This window comes from Saccostrea cucullata, unplaced genomic scaffold (assembly GCF_032062105.1).
Source record: "Saccostrea cucullata isolate Sc308-1 unplaced genomic scaffold, CSIRO_AGI_Scuc_v1 ctg1650, whole genome shotgun sequence".
Classification (NCBI taxonomy): domain Eukaryota; kingdom Metazoa; phylum Mollusca; class Bivalvia; order Ostreida; family Ostreidae; genus Saccostrea; species Saccostrea cuccullata.
The window spans coordinates 168,237-186,804 of NW_026921227.1; the positions used below are offsets into that span (position 1 = coordinate 168,237).

An 18,568-nucleotide genomic window follows, 5' to 3' on the forward strand; every position below is an offset into this window, starting at 1 on the left:
ACCAAAATTACACATGGAAGAATAACAAAATTTTTCAATCTTCGTTCGGGGCAAAAGAAAAAAGTATTATTCAAAATATTTTATCAATGGCATAATGCAAAATCCAACTTTATGGGAAAAATGTTATATTAATTAAAATATTTCTTTTCAATTTACCATTCAGAAACGGTTTATTGTAAGTTCAACTGTGTAGGTTTTTTTCAAGTTATCTTCACTCTGTCTATGGAGAGACAACGATCACTTCGAACACAACCGAGAAATGTAAATAATTCCATATCACAAACCTGTATATTTCACCATAAGCTGAAGGAGGAAATACTTTCAAAGGTTACCTTACATATATCAGGTACATCACTAGAGTTGTGGTATTTAATTTATCCACGATATATACAATTTTGTTATCGCTGATGAAAAGGCAAACATTTGTTAACCCGAACCTGTACACTAAGATATCCAATAAGATAGAGTTAACTTGAAACGATGTCATTCGTAAGTATAATCTTTGTATTGTTGCTGCGCATCAAAACATTAACTTATTTTGTCTTTAACTCTTTGTCGTAAATTATTTATACATCATTCAAAATCTGCTTTTTTAACTTACTGAACTTTTATTTATACATATGTAAAACAAAATTTTAACCAACATTTTAAATCCCATGTTATCAGATATTGTGCATTAGTCGAATGATGTATATAGATATAGAGAAATTTAATTTAGTTTACAGTGTAGGTATCTGTTGACGCCTCTAAAGGAGTGAAAAAATTCTCAAATGGGACGTAAACAGCACACAATCAATCAATCAATCAATCAATCCAAGTTGATGTTGGAAAAATGTGAACTCTGTATTTATTGCACATATTTAAAATGTGTTTAAAATGTGCTAATGTTCTTAGGTTCACTTGGACACCAGTTCCTTGAGTTTTTTCATTGTTTTGACGTTCCTCTTGAGAATATTTCATTCATATGGAGACGTTTGAGTTTTTTTTAAAGTTTAGAGATTAAAAAATATACAAAGTTTATGATTGGGTCAAAACTATGTCACACAAATGTAAAATAAAGGTTAAATTTGTCATATTATTGAGGATGACAAATCTTTTACCTAAGATATATGTATAATATTGCTATTCCATAGCAAATTACGTAGTAAATGCTACAGGATTTGTTTGTGAATCACTGATATCTCGCATAAGAGCTCAGCTCATAGACAAGGTCAAAGTTAATCGAATGCAAGTTAAACTCCGAGGTCAAGGTCATGAGATAAAACCTAAAGATCTTCACAGAAAGGAATAAATCAGTGTAATATGAAGTATTAGCACAACTGTTTAAATTATAGATTCAAGGTAAGTTTATAAAAAGGTATCCAAGGTTCAATATTTTGCAAACAAACAAAATGACAGACACTCCAAAAATTAGATGTGTCCCAATATCAATTTAGAGAGGAAAATATTGAATTGTTTTGAAATAGACTTTCTTCATATTTTTTTCATTATACAGAAATACATTGTCCTATTCCTTTCGGGAGTTGCCCTGGTCTCCGCATACCAAACCTTTACCATTATTACACGTCTTGGAAATGTGAATGGCTTACAAATTCCTACAGCAAAGGGTGATATCTTCAGATTCACAGGAATTCCTTTTGGAAAAGCACCAGTTGGTAGCCAACGTTTCCTCAAACCACAGCCCTTCGGTTCTTGGAACAAAACCCTCGATGCGACAAAAATCGGACCTGCTTGTATGCAATCATACACCCGTGCCAGTGCATTTTATAACTATTTTTCAGAAGACTGTCTCCAGTTGAATATATATGTTCCTTATAATATTACTCAAGATCTGAGGAGAAGCGTTATGGTTTTTATTCATGGCGGGGCATACATGGCCGGATCAGGATTTACATACGATGGTTCTAGGATAGCCTCTCAGGGAAATGTAATTGTTGTGACAATAAATTACCGCCTGGGTATGTTTGGTTTTCCATCTTTGCAGAACTTTGCAGGCGTTGCTGAAAATGCCGGAATATGGGATCAGATTTTAGCATTGAAGTGGGTCAAAGACAACATAGATGATTATGGCGGAGACCCATCTGATGTAACAATATTTGGGCAATCAGCTGGTGGATTTTCCGTCAATTTTCTAATGCTTATACCTCGTTGCAATGGTCTTTTTCATCGTGCAATCATTGAAAGTGGCGGAGCAAATTCTTTAATTGCTATGAAAAAATCATCAAACGTTGGACACGAAATAGGAAAATTATCTGGTTGTAATGACCAAGACAAATCGATGTTCTTGCGATGTTTGCGAAATCTTGACGCTGGTATTATTGTTAACATAACTGATGAATATTCTGCAAATCTTGGCATTGGAGCTTTTTATGATATTGTATTTACTCCAGTACTAGATGGTGACTTACTACAACGAACACCTATGGAAATAATTAACGATAAGTCTTCAAAAGAATTTCAGTTCTTTGAGTCAATTGACTTGATAGCAGGCACCTGTGATATGGAGGGATCATATGTTTTGATCTATGGTAAAGCTTTCGAAAAGGAATTTAATTTCAATATATCAGACGGAATTCCCAAACGATTTCTTTGTGATGGGTTAATATCAGGACTGGTTCAAACTTACTATGAAAATAGTTCATCAATTTCTGATTTACTATGTAAAGAATACACGAGTGCAGACAAGATTACACAAAGTTATAATGTTGCACATTATTTGACCGATTATTCGTTTCTTGTACCAACTATAAACATGTTACAAGCTCATGTCTCAAGCAAATCCGCCTCAACTTATCAATTCATATTTTCGGAACAAGAACGGCTACTCCTTCCCGGTTTGCCGTCTTGGTTTCATGGAGCGGGACATGGGAATGAGTTGATGTTTCTTTTTAATGCTAGAAACTTGTCAGTTTTACCTTCTAATTTTACTTTCTCTCCGGAGCAAGCGGCATTCTCATTACAGCTAATTGAATACTGGACAAATTTTGCGAAAACAGGGTAAGAAAACATATACATGTATTTGTATTAAAATATGTTATTTTCATATTCATTGTATGTACTGTAAGATATCCTCACTACATGTTTTAATGAAAAAAATATACGGTAGAAAAGGAAATTGTAGTTTCTTTTAGAATATATTTCACTGATTTTAGGTCTCACACAAGGAAATAATTTCACTATATATTACTATATAGCTTGAATTAAATTATTTAATTTTTGACTTTGCAAAAATGTTTTACAAAGAGAAAATAAAGATTAATGCTTAAACAAAAATTTGAGATCAGAAAAAATATGCCTTATGCGGCTTTTAAGTAAGAAAATCGACAGTAATCTTACCTACCCCGAAATGCACGTGGGATTCACATGTTGACAAACAGCCTACACACCATCCAGGAAGTTGCATCATGCGCACCTGAAAAAAGAGTTCCTTTTAATTCAGTGGGATAATTCTGCTAAAGAAATGATATTCCTAGTACATGAGTCCAATTTTAATACTGTACGCCTAAAACAAATTGACTAAGTTCATTTTGATTGGCTATTTCCTTGCGTAAGACCTTTCAGCAACGCAAAAGAAATATAAACTGTAGTGTATACAAAAAAATTAATTACTTGTATTGAAATTTTTACTTACGTTAATAATTCACAAATGGTAAATTCAACCTCGTAAACTTTATTGCTATTAAACTAGAAAAAACATAATATTAGAACATTGTGTATACTTACTTAGTGTTGATATTTTTTTTCAATCAGAAATCCAAACGGTCCCAACAAACAAAGAGAGTGGCTGCCATATCTTAGTGACACAGAATCATACAAACAACTGAGCATAAAGAATATGACGAATGGTAACCATTACAGAAAGGATTATGTAAAACTATGGAACACGATCAACGCTTTTGAATTCCTAATATCAGCGGGGGTAAATGTGCAATCTGGAATGATTCTTAATTGGATTGTACTTTCGTATGCTTTAAAATTGTTTCTGTGAAGTTCCTGTACTTGCTCATGGAAATAATTACTTCAGTAAATTCAAAAGATTTAAAATATTACTGGAAACAAACATTATCTTTATGATCCTAATATTTGTATTTTTCGGAAGCAACTCCATGTTTCCAACTTATATTTGATATTAAATGACACTGTCACTCATTAGTGCAATACATGTACAAAGTACAATATTATAAACAAAAGAAGAGGTCTATAATCAAGAGTAGAATTTATCAAAACATCTGAGTTTTTAAAGTAATTGGAATTTAAGGACATTTTTTTTTTGTAAATAAATCACTTTTAAGATCTATTGATCGTAAACATTGAGCAGTAATCACAACTTAAATGTGTTATATTGTATAACTACAAGAATATCTTCAACAATCCGGTGTAATCAAGGTTTGTAATGAACGATAAAAAAGTTTCTATACATTAGATTACGGTACATATTACTTATTATTATCGATCATAATTACACAGTCATTATGATTGGTTTAGAGCATGTCACGCGAGGTGTGACAATTTGTGATGTCTCCCTCACGCGCAGGGTGACAACTGTTTTCACCCTTCAGATGATAATGAAATAGCTTAAGCGAGTATGCACAGTTACAAGTGTGTTGTCGCCCTTTGAATGAAATTAAAGTGGTTTAAGGAGATAACTCGTATTTAAAATCATACATGTGTAAAACTTCTTGTGTTCTCCTTTTCTGCTCTGATTCCATACTTTCGAAATATATCAACAGACAACTTTGACGTCATCGTTAGAATTTTTTGTTTACAGATCCTGCATATTTAGTAATTGTACACTTATAATTATACATGTACACTGGCTAAATATGCGGGATCGGTAAACAAAAATTTCTAACGATGACGTCAAAGTTGTCTGTTGACATATTTTGAAAGTATGGAATCAGAGCAGAGTAGGAGAACACAAGTGGTTTGATTACTACTTTTGACACTATTTGATAATTTAGATTCGTCAGGATAATAAAACATAAGATTAGAACATTTTGTTTACTTATTTATTGAGGATAATAAAACTATTATGGACTGTTTAGAGGGAGATATCACGCTTATCACATAATAATGGTACTGGAAAATCATCTTGCTAATAATTAACCTCACAGGCAGGTTAGAGCAATTGTTGTTTTCCAAGCTGTAAACTGAATAATTGATTGACGGCAATTACACAAATAGAATTTAATTGGATAATAGTTAATTGCCCATTGTTTCGAAAAGTCCGGCGAGACTGATATCCTCTGTTTTAAGAGTATAAAATCTATTTTCAAAAAACGGAGGCAGTCATACCCATCATGACTTGCGGTTCAAACACCTCACATGAAAAAAATTGACACCAGGGAATATTTTTTTAGTGAGATACGCGCAATAATCATGCCTTGTGTTTATGATAAGCGTATCAATCTCAGATTACTGCATACTTTTCCAGTGGCAAAAACTTTATCTCTAAATTGTTTCTAAGACTCTCCAAAAATACAAATGTATTATTCCAAATGGTCTATCAATATCATAGTACAAAATCTAACTTGCTCATATGAATAATAAATTTATTATTATATTTTTAATCACCAAAGACAAACGGTTTATTCTTAGTTCAAATGTAAAGGTTTTATAGTTATCTCCACTCTGTCTATTGACTTACGCACACAACAGAAAAATGTAAATACGGGGCACAGTCAAATATTTTCATTTGGGGCACTATTAACTTTCAAAACCTTTGAAAAGCAAAAACAAAAGGTCATCAGATGTTTTCCTTCAGGCATCACGACCATATAGTAGCTAAGTTTTCTATAGTATACTATATATCGGCAAAATTATTGGGGGCACACTCCCCAATGCTCCCCCCTCCCCAGTTTCCTATTGTCATGTTCCATAACGCAAACCTTTCTGTTTCACTATTAGGATGAATGAGAAAATGTTTGCAAAGGTCACTTTATACTACTGATGTAGTGGTATTTAATTTATTCACGAGAGATATAATGTTCTTATCACTGAAAGAAAAGACAAACATTTGTAAACCCGAAGTACACGAAGCTATCCTAAGGACACCACTGACTGAAACGATGACACTCGTAAGTACAAATTTATCATTGTTGCACATAATTAACTCATTCTGTCCTTAACCCTTTGTCGTAAATAAATCATATTTTTTTCAGTCTGGATTTATAACTTAATGGACTTTTTCATTCAAATATGTAAATGATTTTTTTACAACTATTTTAATTCCGAGGATATCATTTATTCTGTATGATGAATGATGTATTAAACGAATTTAATTTAGGCTGTTGGCTTGATTTCGGCTTTGTAAAGCGGTATGATACAATGTAATTCATTGAAAATAGATTTTAACAAAATCATATCTTAATAGGAGTAAAAATCTGACAATTTCTCTTGCAATGAAGTTCCTTCTTCTTTATTTATAACTTCGGACAATTATCAAGTTCTTGTCAGACAGAAGTTATTATTCATAAGGAAATCGCAAATTGCTTTTTCCTTTTGACCATCAGATTTTATGTTGTTAATCAAACAATATCTCACCAGGTTCGAAGTTGATTTTTAGAAAATGTGAAATCTACATATTTGTAAGTCAGTAAGCTACTGATCTTAGATTGACTTGGATACAAGTTCCTTGAGTAATTTCAAGTTAACAGATTAAAAATAAAAGTTTATATAGTTCTTGGTCAAATCTTTGTCACACAAATGAACACAGGGCTTAAACTTCGAACTGAGGGCGATATGTCTTTGACTTTGGTTTTTATAGTAGCTCATGAACAGGTTTAAAGTTAATCAAATGCAAGTTAAATTCCAAGACCAAGGTCATGAGATAAAATAATGTATAACCCAAAGATCTTCACACAAGGAATAAATCTATGAAGTATTAGCACCGACCGCTCAAATATGAGTTTCAAGATTACATGTATGTTTATAAGAAGGCCGCCAATGTTCAATAGTTTACAATCAAACAGATAGCCAGACGATAAAAAAAAATATATCCCCACAATTTCTATATTATAGAATATTATATGTACATTTTTGAAATAAGACTTTGTCATGATATCTTTTTTTATTTCTTCAGCAATACATACTTCTGTTCCTTTTGGCAGTCACTCTGGTATCTGCGTACCAAGACTTTACCATTATTACAAGGCTTGGAAATGTAACTGGCTTAAAAATTCCTACAACAAAGGGTGACATCTTCAGATTCACAGGAATTCCTTTTGGCAAAGCACCAGTTGGTAGCCAACGTTTCCTCAAACCTCAGCCATATGGTTCCTGGAATAGAACCCTCGATGCGACAAAAATAGGACCTGCTTGTCTGCAATCATTCACCCGCGCTAGAGCATTTCATAATTATTTTTCAGAAGACTGTCTTCAGTTGAATATATATGTTCCTTATAATATTACTCAAGATATGAAGAGAAGCGTTATGGTTTTTATTCATGGCGGGGCATACATGGCCGGATCAGGTTTTTCACACGATGGTTCTAGGATAGCCACCCATGGTAATGTAATTGTTGTGACAATAAATTACCGCCTGGGTATGTTTGGTTTTCCATCTTTACAAAACTCTGGAGTTGTTGAAAATCTGGGATTATGGGATCAGATATTAGCTTTGCAGTGGATCAAAGACAACATAGATGATTATGGTGGAGACCCGTCTGATGTAACAATATTTGGGCAATCAGCTGGTGGATATTCCGTCAACTTTTTAATGCTAATACCTCTTAACAAGGGTCTTTTCCATCGTGCAATCAGTGAAAGTGGCGGTGCAAATTCTTTAATTGCTTTCAAAAAATCGTCTACTGTAGGACGTCTGATAGGAAAGAACTCTGGTTGTAATGATCAAGACCAATCGAAATTCTTACAATGTTTGCGACATCTTGACGCTGGTGTCATCGTTAACAAAACTGATGAATATTCTGCAACGCTTGGAATTGACTATTTTTCTGAAGGTTTATTTACCCCGGTGATAGATGGTGACTTACTTCAAAGAACACCCATGGAATTGATTGAAGATAAGTCTTCGAAAGAATTCCAGTTCTTTCAATCAATTGACTTTATAGGAGGCACATGTGATATGGAGGGAGCTTTTGTTTTTCTCGTTGGTAAAGCTTTCGAAAGAGAATTTAATTTCAATATGTCAGATGGAATTCCAAAACGATTTCTTTGTGATGGGTTAATACCAGCACTTGTTGAAACTAACTATGAAAATAGTTCATCAATTTCTGAACTAATATGTCAAAAATACACAAGCAAAGACAAGATTACGCAAAGTTATAATGTTGTACATTATTTGACCGATTATTCGTTTCTTATACCAACAATAAACATGTTGCAAGCTCATGTCTCAAGTAAATCTTCCTCAACTTATCAATTCATATTTTCGCAAGAAGAACGGATGCTTTATCCCGGTTTGCCGTCCTGGTTTCATGGAACGGGGCATGGATCTGAGTTGATGTTTCTCTTTGATGTTGGAGATCTTATTGCCTTGTCTCCTACTCTCTCTGCGAAGCAAGCGGCATTCTCAGTACAGCTAATTGAGTACTGGACAAATTTCGCGAAAACAGGGTAAGAAAATATTTGTGGTGAAATATACAGTGTATGGTTTCTTCATATTCATTGGAAACGCTGTAATTTCAAGTTCTATTAAAATAATATATGATAGGAAAGGTAAATTTTGTTTCTTTCTGGATACATGTGTATTGTCAGTCATTTAAAAGATATGAAAAATGAATTTAAAAAACTATTATATATTATTATATTATATTATTAATATTATATATTATGTGCATTCAAATTGTAGATTGTGTAAATGTTACAAATATGGTAAACTTTTCTGATATAGAACGAGGGGAACAATAGATTTTGCGACTAACAAAAGACAAACATTTAAATAATTTTATATATTAAAAATGAGATGAGATGTCACTTATAAAGTACGATAAGTGTATTTTCTTATGAACTATTTAATTGTGGTTCTTTTTACTAACTTGGTGATTATATTTTTTTCCATCAGAAATCCAAATAGTCCTCATAAGGCAGACTGGTTACCATATCTCAGTAACACAGAATCATACAAACAACTGAGGATAGGGAATATGACGAATGGAAATCATTACAGAAAGGACTATGTCAAACTGTGGAACAAGGTCAACAGTTATGAATTCCCAACCTCAGCTGCAGATGCTATACAATCTGGAATGATTCTTTTTGGGAGTGGACTTTTTTACACATTAAAATTGTTTCTCTGAGTTCCTATAGATTCAAAAACATTTAACTTTCAATGGAGACAAAGCTTGGATTTGAAATCCTAGTATATTTTGATTTTTTTGTGAATTGTGATTTCTACCTATTGTTTGAATATAACTGGCACTATCGCTGAGTTTATGGGAAAACAACAAAATTCATCCGCGCAAATACATTATTTCATCGTTAAGACCTATAGATTACCTCTTTGGAAATTAATAAATGACAGATCACATGTTGAATATTTTTGTCAAAGCTCCAGTGACACCTTTTTTATTCATTAACAAGACAGGAGTGCTTCCATAAAGATTTTTTTCCAGAGAACCGAATCTATGTAATTAATATTTACAAACAAAACATGAGGGGCTTCCAGAAAGACTAGAATTTTTCAAAAGAAACAAATCTTTGTAATTTATCTTTCAGTGAAATTTCTAGAAAATTTTCAGCTTTCATATTTTAAAATCACTTTGAAGATACAAAGATTATATATTTTGACTAGTATAGTTGGCTGATATGTATTATTTTGTACTATTACAGGCACATTTTCAACATTCGAAATAAGCAACGACTGCATTAAATAGTGGAAAACACAGTCAGTAAAATCAAATATTTTTTGGGGGTCAGAATGTCGAGGTTTGAGTAAAATTTTTTTTTGTGGGAGAATGTTTAGTAGTAATGCATCTGAAAATCATAATTTCGTGATGGTCTTGAATTCGTGGGTTTCTCCATGCCTCGGAAGCAGTGAAAATTTAACTCCACGAAAATTAGTGATTTCACAGTAATATTGCTGATATTGAAAATTCTGAAGAATAGCGGGCAAACTTTCATCCTCAGTCAATTTCGTCCGAAAGATTTTCATGGTTTGTCAATAGTCAATTTTTTATTCTTTTTTAAATAGTAATGTTTTCCTTCTTTCTTTCTTTTTTTCTTCTTTTTTTTTTTTGGTGCTGAAAAACTTTAAAAATTCAAATTATATCTCCTCAATTACCGGTATACTGTATCATTGTCAGGGGCAAGAGGCCATAAATAGGATTATAAACAATGGTTTATTTTTCTTTTAAAAAATCAGAAGTCGTGCAACTTTTCAATTAAATTAAAAAATTACATATAGGACAGAAATACAAAGAATGTGGATTAAATGATGAATAAATAAACATTTACTATATCTTTCAGATAATGTTCATTTAATTACATCAAATTTTGCTATATGATTTTTCAAGATAAAGCTTGGTTACTTTATAAGTTGAATCCAAACGCTTACTTTGCGATTCAATATTTGTCAAAAATTACATTTCAACTAGTTATAAAAGAACACTAAAAACAGACAGCTTTTCATGGTTAGAACCTTGTATAGCGATCTAGTTGGAGCGGATCAAAAGATTTTCTTTTCATAAGAATGATTACAGTTATGATAAATTTATTTTTCTCGCAGATTTTCCTTACAATCCTTAAAAAGCAGCCTCGAATTCATCGCATGAGAAATCTTAGTCCCCGTTTAGGGAAAAAATCTTATTTTTTACATAATTTAATATCGAGAGCAGAATCTTTTTGTTGTGCATTTCAAATACGGTTAATAATATGAAGTAATACTGAATCTTCAGAGTGGAAGTAAAACAAAAATTTACAACTGTCAAATTTCAAATTAATTATTTACTTAAGGTCAAGATCTAGTCAATGGAAGGTGTCTACAGATTTTTCAAATTTAAGAAATTAATTCCCTTAATGATGCTTTATAACATTAGATTGGTCAAAATAGTTGTTTCGGGGCATAATTTGTAGAAAAACAAGATGAAAAACCATATTTTATACTAGCATTTTCAATGAAAAATTAAGAAAACCAGTATTGAAAATGGGAGTTTTTTCCATATCAGACAAAGAAAATGTATCCAGATTGCCTACAGTTTTTCTGAAAACAGTTATTTGTATGTTCTTAGTCTCTACTTTAAAATAATGTTAAATTTAAGGTAGGTATCGGGACTACTTTTTATGTGATTTCAAATTGAATTCCATGAAAATACTTTATTTTCTTCATAATTCTATTAGAGCTGTAAAGTACGGGAAAAAGAAAGTTGAAAGTGATTATGACGTCATAATGGATTTAGCACTAAAAAGTTATTCTAAAGTCATTTACTAGATCTTGACCTTAAGCCCAGTATTTAAACTTTACATTATGAAACAGAAGTGATCGGTCGCAATCCTAGTTATGAAAACTATGGAATCTTTGATGGAAAGTTCGTATCTTAGGTGACACTGCTGTGTACATACAGACCTAGTTTGTACGACTATTGCATAATTATTCAGTTCTGCTGTTAAATATGTTGAAGTTAATTTAAAAGAAAAGTCCCTTCCTAAATAAGCGTTGTAATACTGTATTTCTTTTATTTTCCTCCTGAAAATAAAAAAGCATAAAAGCTTACAATTTTTACACATTCTCTAACTAAAAAAATTACGGTGTAATCTTTTTGACTCGATGCTTACTTTTCTTGTGAACCTGGCGTTTTTACATTGTGGTGGAGGACTGAAAACACTCGGGTCAAGAATGCTAGGTACCACATTCAGCACATCAAAATTTATCATTGTGCCAGAGCCTCTCTCTGTACTCCCCACAAAATACACAGCACGTTAACTATATCTTTCAGAAATGTTCATTTAATTACATCAAATTTTGCTATATGATTTTTGATAAAAAAATAAGTTGAATCAAACTTTGCGATTCAATATTTTCAAAAATTACACAACCGGTGGAGTTATAAAAGAACTAAAAACAGACAGTTTTGATGGTTAGAACCTTGTGTAGCGATCCTGATCAAAAGATTAAGAAAGATTAAGTTATGATAAATTTAAATTCCTTACAAGCCTTAAAAGCAGGAATTCATGCATGAGAATTGACGAGAGGCGGAAAAAAATCTTTAATTATTTTTTACATAATTAAATATTATCGAGAGCAGAAACTTTGTGTTGTGTATTTCAAATACGGTTAATAATATGAAGTAATACTGAATCTTCAGAGTGGAAGTAAAACAAAAAATTTACAACTGTCAAATTTCAAATTTATTATTTACTGAAGCCCAGTATTTAAACTTTACATTATGAAATAGAAGTGATCGGTGGAGATCCTTTCGTTATGAAAATGTGTAACAATGTACTCGGCATCTTTCCATGTGTAAAAGTTATTTAGTGACAGTAAAAAATGTGGAAATAATTAATCTCTAGTTTGTACAACTATTGCATAATTATTCAGTTCTGGCTGTCTAAATTTGTCGAAAGTTAATTTAAAAGAAAAGTCCCTTCCTAAAATATAGCGCTGTAACATGCTGTATTTCTTTTATTTTCCTCCAACTTGGCCAAAGAAAATACAAAAAATGAATGCATAAAAGGCTTATTATTTTTATTTCTTCAAAAATTAAGATGTATTATTTTTGTCGATGCTTACTCTTCTTGTGAACCTGGCGTTTTTATACATTGTGCAGTAATGAACCTTCAACATTAGGTACCACATTCAGCACATCAAAATTTATCATTGTATGGCTTCTCTTTTGTACTCCCCACAAAATTTTAACCTGGGTTGCATGATTCTGATTTTTGAAATAAATATATTAATACTTCAAACAAATAGGTATGCCTTGGATTGAAAAGTTTGTGAACAAATTGTTCATAATATTTAGTATTCAAATACCAAGTGAAGACTGACATCAAGGCAAGTAGATAAAAACAAAATTATTATAAAAATATTTTTCATGAGAGATGTTTGCATATTTTTATTCTTAATTTTTCTCAAAGGAATTCCGGTTAAGAGCTGAAAATTTGTCCTGGAAGACTTACGGCCTTCAGCAGGAGTTTTTATTTTGCAGCACCTACTGTGAACAAGGTGTCTTATAAATTAAAAGGAGGGGGATAAAGGGTAGAGAGTCATGTTGCAAATTCCTTCCTTAAACAATCAGAAACCCGAGAAGATATTAGTTATATGCATTTGAGAAATTTAAATCTAAGTTATGACTGTTTAATTTAATTTTGCAAACATGAAGTTTTTTGAAATGATCAATGTTATATCCTTTGAGAAATTTAAAAAGTTATGAATAGCTATATTTTAATAACCTAAACATTTTCCATGTGTAAAATAAATCATTAAAAAATAAATAATATCTTTGTTTGCTTCAAGTCAATTAAAATTTATTCACATATGGACAATGACACTAAATTCATGTGAAAGATGAGAGAAGATATTTTTAGAGTAAAGTTTGTAAAAAATGTCTTACTCGTAGGTAAATTTATGATAACTGTTGTGTCGACTGATGCTGGAAAGTCATCTTTAGTGATAAACTTGTAATTCTTGACCTTATTCCAACTTGCCGCCAAAGAGCCTGTACTCAACAATTTAGCGTCATCTGCCAAATATCAAAAAAGAATAGTAGCTTTAAAAACTGGTTTTCTTCGATTAAAGGAATTAATAAAAACAGAAATGACGATTATACCTGGTACGCATTGTTTTGTCATGTTCTTTATAGTACTTTTTTGACAGCTGCCATCCAGTCCAATGTTGTATTGAATACCCTATTTATGCATAAATTAATTCATAAATTTAACATTAGTGTATTTTTTTAAAATGAAAATTCATCATAAATACTTCAAAATAAATGTAACTTACATTTTTGTAGTCGTTGATAATGGTTGTGTCGGCGGGTTCCGGCTTCGGAATCAGTGGAGTCACTTGCGTTCCTTTTAATTTGAGATACGTCCTTTGATTTACGTAATCATATGCAGTTTTTACAGTCCCATTAATATAAGAGTAAGCTGTTTTTGGTGAAACTTGATCCTTGTCGATGAACACTGTTCCATAGTCCAGGAACATATCGGCCACCCATTGATCGGGAGTGCAGCATATTTCAGAGAGGCTAAGTTGTATATTAACAACAATACATAAAGACAATATAACAATATAAACCGTGTTTATTTCAACAACCATCATTGATAACATAAAATAATCTTATATTACCTCGCATGAGATCATACAGCAGATCGTATCACTTTAAGTTGCTGATAATCAAAGTCAAAATTTTATATATACCCTAGTAAAGTATTTTTATTATAATTTTGTAGTTTTCTTATAATTGAAGAAATATATAATATGTTTTGCAGATTTAAAGGTAAAAGACAGTATTTGAAGTCAATATTTTCTCTATAATATTGTGTTATATATTAATTAGCATTTCACACAAAAATTAATTAAAAACCTTATTTCCTTTAAAAGTTGTAATTAAATTTTTTACGGGTAATTAAAAAATGTTCACTTTACAAATTACTTTCAATCCTTCAAAAATTGTAATTTGTAAAAGTGCAAGGTCAATTACAAGCACACTTTTATATAAACTCCATATGTTTGTTTGGGGTTGTTATTCTGCAAAAAGCTATCGCTTGCCGAGGCAAAGCAAAATTTCACATATTACCCTAAATATGCAATATTTTTATAATAACTGACGAGAACAGGTACTGAAAGTTAAAAAATCCCTTATATTTCAAATAGCCAATATCTGTTGTTTGTATTCATATGAAGCAGAATTTATTCAAAAACTTCTACTTGAAGATAAGAAGCTTCCTCAATTCGATATTAAGATAAATCGACGATGTATAATCAATCTACAATAATTCATTCGTTGATTTGATATATCCCTTCTTGTGATAAAATACACCACAGTGTCTGACAAATCTGTTTTACATTCATGTTGATCAAGGCCAATTTTTTCAAACTAAATTCCCTACAATTTTAAGGTCATTAACGTTTGACATCAATTACCTTTTAAAATCCAAGATATTTTATCTCACGTCTGATGTTATCAGAGAACGATCTTTTACTTCGCTCCCAAGTTGCATTGTTCTAATGAACTTCTAAGCTTGATCACTGTTCGTTATCATTACCGTAAATCTGGAAATTTTTGCTGTATATAAATTTTTAGCAAATTTGCGAGTTCATTGCATTCGCAAAAATATTTTTCTTAAAAATAAATCACCAGTAAGAAATGTAAACAAAGCAGTGGTCATTCGCAAAATTTTGAAGCGTAAAATTTAATCAACAGCATTTTGACCCAAATTCGCAAAATAAAATCGACGTAAAAATTTCCAGATTTACGGTATTTCATGTCATTTACAAAATGTTGACTGTGAATCAGATTTATAATACCCTTGTAACAATGAGTTATTTGTTAGTAGCCTACATCAGTTAAGAAATTGATAATACGGCAAGAATTTTCTTGTATAACAGCTAGATCAATTTGAAGATTGAAAACCCATAAACATCCGATGATACACTGTTACATACAGCATGGAAACGTTGCAACGAAATCGTCACGTTAATCATTTAATTAACTGTTTTACATCAATCACCATTTGAAATAGCAAATAAAATATTAATTCACATATTCAGCTGGAAGCATGCAATTTGTCTATTTTATTTTTAAATTTCTAACTGCTGAATATAGAAGGGTAAATGGGATGTATTTTCTCAGTCAACAATTTAGTCCAGGATTTCAATTTCCACTTCATTTCTCTTATCCTTTCTAACAAAGTTTCGAGGTATTCTATTTATAATGGTCTGTAATGAATTGAAATCATCTTTGTCAAATTTTAATTAGTTTTGAAATTATTTTGCTTATTAAAAAACAGGAGTTTACTAAATTTTGAATCCCCTTTCTAACCCTGAATATTTTGAAGAAAAATGTAGAAGGGTATAAAATTCAATGAGTCGATAAAGAATCATCAGAAATTGTAACAAAGTTTGAGGATAGAAGTTATCTGTCTTTGCCTATCTTAGAGTGTGTTGTAACTTAGTATGTTAAATACTGCAGCAAGTGTTACAAGAACTACTTTTAGGTACCATGAAACATAAGGAGATTACGAACAGTACTCAATCTCAACTGTCCATAAAACGATACAAAATAGGAGCAGAGCAAACAGGGACCTCCGAAACCTCAGAGGTGGGCCGATCAGGTGCCATGGAAGAGTGTGAGCATCCCCTGCCGACCGGTCACACCGGCCGTACGCTCGTTGTCATGTTTGAGAAATAACGGAAAAATCCGTCGTCACTTTAGTGTGTAAATAATTATTTATCTATAAGTATGAAAAAATGCCAGTCAGCATTTGACTAAATGAAAAAATGTTGCTGACAAGGTCATCGCATCGATCATAGAACTTACGAAATGATGACTTTAAACGAGACTGCTGATATTCTTGTATCAGCAACTTTTTTGTAAATAATTTACCTCCGTTAAGAAATTGCACATACGTAGAGCATGCTCTTCCGTATTGAATCAACAGAGAGATAGAAACTGCGTATGCAGGTGATGAAGGAACATTGCTGTATAAGTGAGGGAAGTTGACGATTTAAAAGTTAAAGACATCACAATAATTTTTCACCCTTTTATGTATCTTGGATTTTGACCTTTTTTTCATTTTCATTTTTTAACGGGAACCAGATTACATTTAATGGAAGGGGACTAGTATTGCTAATGCAATACTCTATGAATGCTTATTTAATTATATGTCTTGATAGATCTTTCCCACGTCGTTAAATGATGATTTAGTGAATCAAGGATAGGCTTTAAATCATAAAAGTGAAATAAATTTGATACACATAAAACTCAGTTTAACAGCTATTCAAATAAACTGACACTTTAAGCATAATATTATATTTCATGTTCGAAGTTACCACCTCTGTCTGTTATTAATTAATCGTCAACTCGCACATAACATTAAAAGGTAACATCTTCACTTAATTACGACGTATTAAGGTCTTATGATGATAGTTCATGGTGTAAAAAAAATACTTAATTGCTAAATTATTACTTACTAACAAATATTTCTGGCTTGAATTTCTATTTCGTATATTTCATCTTTGTTTGTATAATCTGAGTGGAGTTTTCCAGAGATAAATATCTAATTCATCACAATATCTTGATTAAATTAACTCGGTATTCAGATATCTAATTTCTTAAGATTGTAGTCCTTGACAATCCTGTTTTGTAGACATTTCATCAAAGTAAAAATTTATATAATCATATGAAAATTCACGAAGAAAAAATGGTCAACCCTTCTAGGTATGAAGAGACCCACGAATTTATGACCACCACGAAATATAAAATTTTACATACATACCGACTAAACAGTTCTCCATCAACGAAATAAAATACCCATAAACCAAGAGTTTTTCTTCAATCCACGAAAATTTGACCCCACGAAAATATGTGATTTTACAGTATTTGAGCATAGAATTTCAATCCATGCTTATGATTCTATCCTGCACAAGAAAAATCTCTTCGAATACGTCAACAAGTAAAATTTTATTATGATTCACTCTTCAAATACATTTTTTTTCAATCAATGTTGTATTTAAAAAATTAGAAACATACATGAATTTACCTGAATTGAATACATCTTCTGATTTAAACAAAATCCTATACGTTTATTTGTCCTATTGTATATACTTGCATATTAAGTAACAAATAAATGAGAGTCTACTTATAAATACATTACTAGATTATATATCAGTTGTAAGAAACCTTCTCGTATATGAAAAAAATCTTTCTAAATTTAATTTCTTTACGTGTTTTCCTTTATTTTTATCTTTTTAAGGTCCACCTTCAAAACAACCAAAATTAAATAAAATTTTCTTGCCTGACAAATAACAAAATTTCATTTCTTCTGCTTTTAAATACGTCTTATTCTTTTTGCTACGAAGTAGCGATTCTTTTTTCTCCTTTGTATTAGTAGAATTTGCATCCATTAGATATTCTCCCACTTATTCTTGCAAAAACTAGTTAATTACAATTTTTTAAAATAAAAAAGCTGTGCTTTTTGCCCCCCTGAATAAGCATTTGTTGTCTTTTACAAGATAAACAGTGAAAAGAGAAAAATACATCGACATATTTGGGCAAGGTTTCCCGATAGAATTTATAAGAAATACAATAAGTTTTAATTTAGACGTTGTAAATGCTTGGAAAGAAAAAGCAATCGACAGTAGCAGACAAATAAAAAGAACAATTTTCGGAAGCAAATGACAAATCGATGTTGATGCTAGGGGCTGGTACATTTAACATATATAGGTTAAAACTTGAACCCAACTAAGAAAGAAGATTGTCTAGAAATCATGATGTCAATACTCAAAGTAGATGGATATTTTTAAGCTCAAAATTTAATCAAAAAGCAAGCAGTTAATTATAAAGAAGTGCATGTAAGTTTGTCTTATGCTAATTATACGGAGATAGAGGGGATATATTAATGCAGTTTGTAAGTGAGTTAGCGCTGTACAAAACGGAAATTACGTAAT

At 31.4% G+C, this 18,568-nt stretch overlaps 3 protein-coding genes across 3 annotated transcripts; 2 read left to right on the forward strand and 1 right to left on the reverse strand.

Annotated features, from left to right (window-relative positions):
* Positions 1–268: 268 nt before the first annotated feature.
* Positions 269–4,016, forward strand: LOC134259509 (acetylcholinesterase-like). The gene is made up of 3 exons (XM_062742093.1): positions 269–489; positions 1,496–2,997; positions 3,751–4,016. The coding sequence occupies exons 1-3, from the start codon at positions 481–483 to the stop codon at positions 3,986–3,988; spliced, it is 1,749 nt and encodes a 582-aa protein (XP_062598077.1). The 5' UTR covers positions 269–480; the 3' UTR covers positions 3,989–4,016.
* Positions 4,017–6,068: 2,052 nt separating this feature from the next.
* On the forward strand, positions 6,069–9,270 carry LOC134259505 (bile salt-activated lipase-like). The gene is made up of 3 exons (XM_062742083.1): positions 6,069–6,077; positions 7,082–8,574; positions 9,023–9,270. Exons 1-3 carry the CDS (start codon positions 6,069–6,071, stop codon positions 9,255–9,257), a joined length of 1,737 nt encoding a protein of 578 aa, XP_062598067.1. The 3' UTR covers positions 9,258–9,270.
* Positions 9,271–11,505: 2,235 nt separating this feature from the next.
* Positions 11,506–14,215, reverse strand: LOC134259506 (uncharacterized). The gene is made up of 6 exons (XM_062742084.1): positions 13,898–14,215; positions 13,725–13,803; positions 13,509–13,637; positions 12,809–12,827; positions 11,731–11,872; positions 11,506–11,641 (listed from the first exon to the last, which is right to left on the reverse strand). Exons 1-6 carry the CDS (start codon positions 14,213–14,215, stop codon positions 11,582–11,584), a joined length of 747 nt encoding a protein of 248 aa, XP_062598068.1. The 3' UTR covers positions 11,506–11,581.
* Positions 14,216–18,568: the final 4,353 nt, after the last annotated feature.

Excerpts from the sequence above, each read along its gene's own strand:
- LOC134259509 (XM_062742093.1), top strand. Across the intron at positions 2,998-3,750 it reads ACAAATTTTGCGAAAACAGG|AAATCCAAACGGTCCCAACA; the intron begins GTAAGAAAACAT and ends TTTTTCAATCAG.
- LOC134259505 (XM_062742083.1), top strand. Across the intron at positions 8,575-9,022 it reads ACAAATTTCGCGAAAACAGG|AAATCCAAATAGTCCTCATA; the intron begins GTAAGAAAATAT and ends TTTTTCCATCAG.
- LOC134259506 (XM_062742084.1), bottom strand. The coding sequence starts at position 14,215 with ATGGTTGTTGAAATAAACACGGTTTATATTGTTATATTGTCTTTATGT. Across the intron at positions 13,638-13,724 it reads GACAAAACAATGCGTACCAG|ATGACGCTAAATTGTTGAGT; the intron begins GTATAATCGTCA and ends GATATTTGGCAG. Across the intron at positions 11,642-11,730 it reads ACGCCAGGTTCACAAGAAAA|GAGGAAAATAAAAGAAATAC; the intron begins GTAAGCATCGAG and ends TTTTATTTTCAG.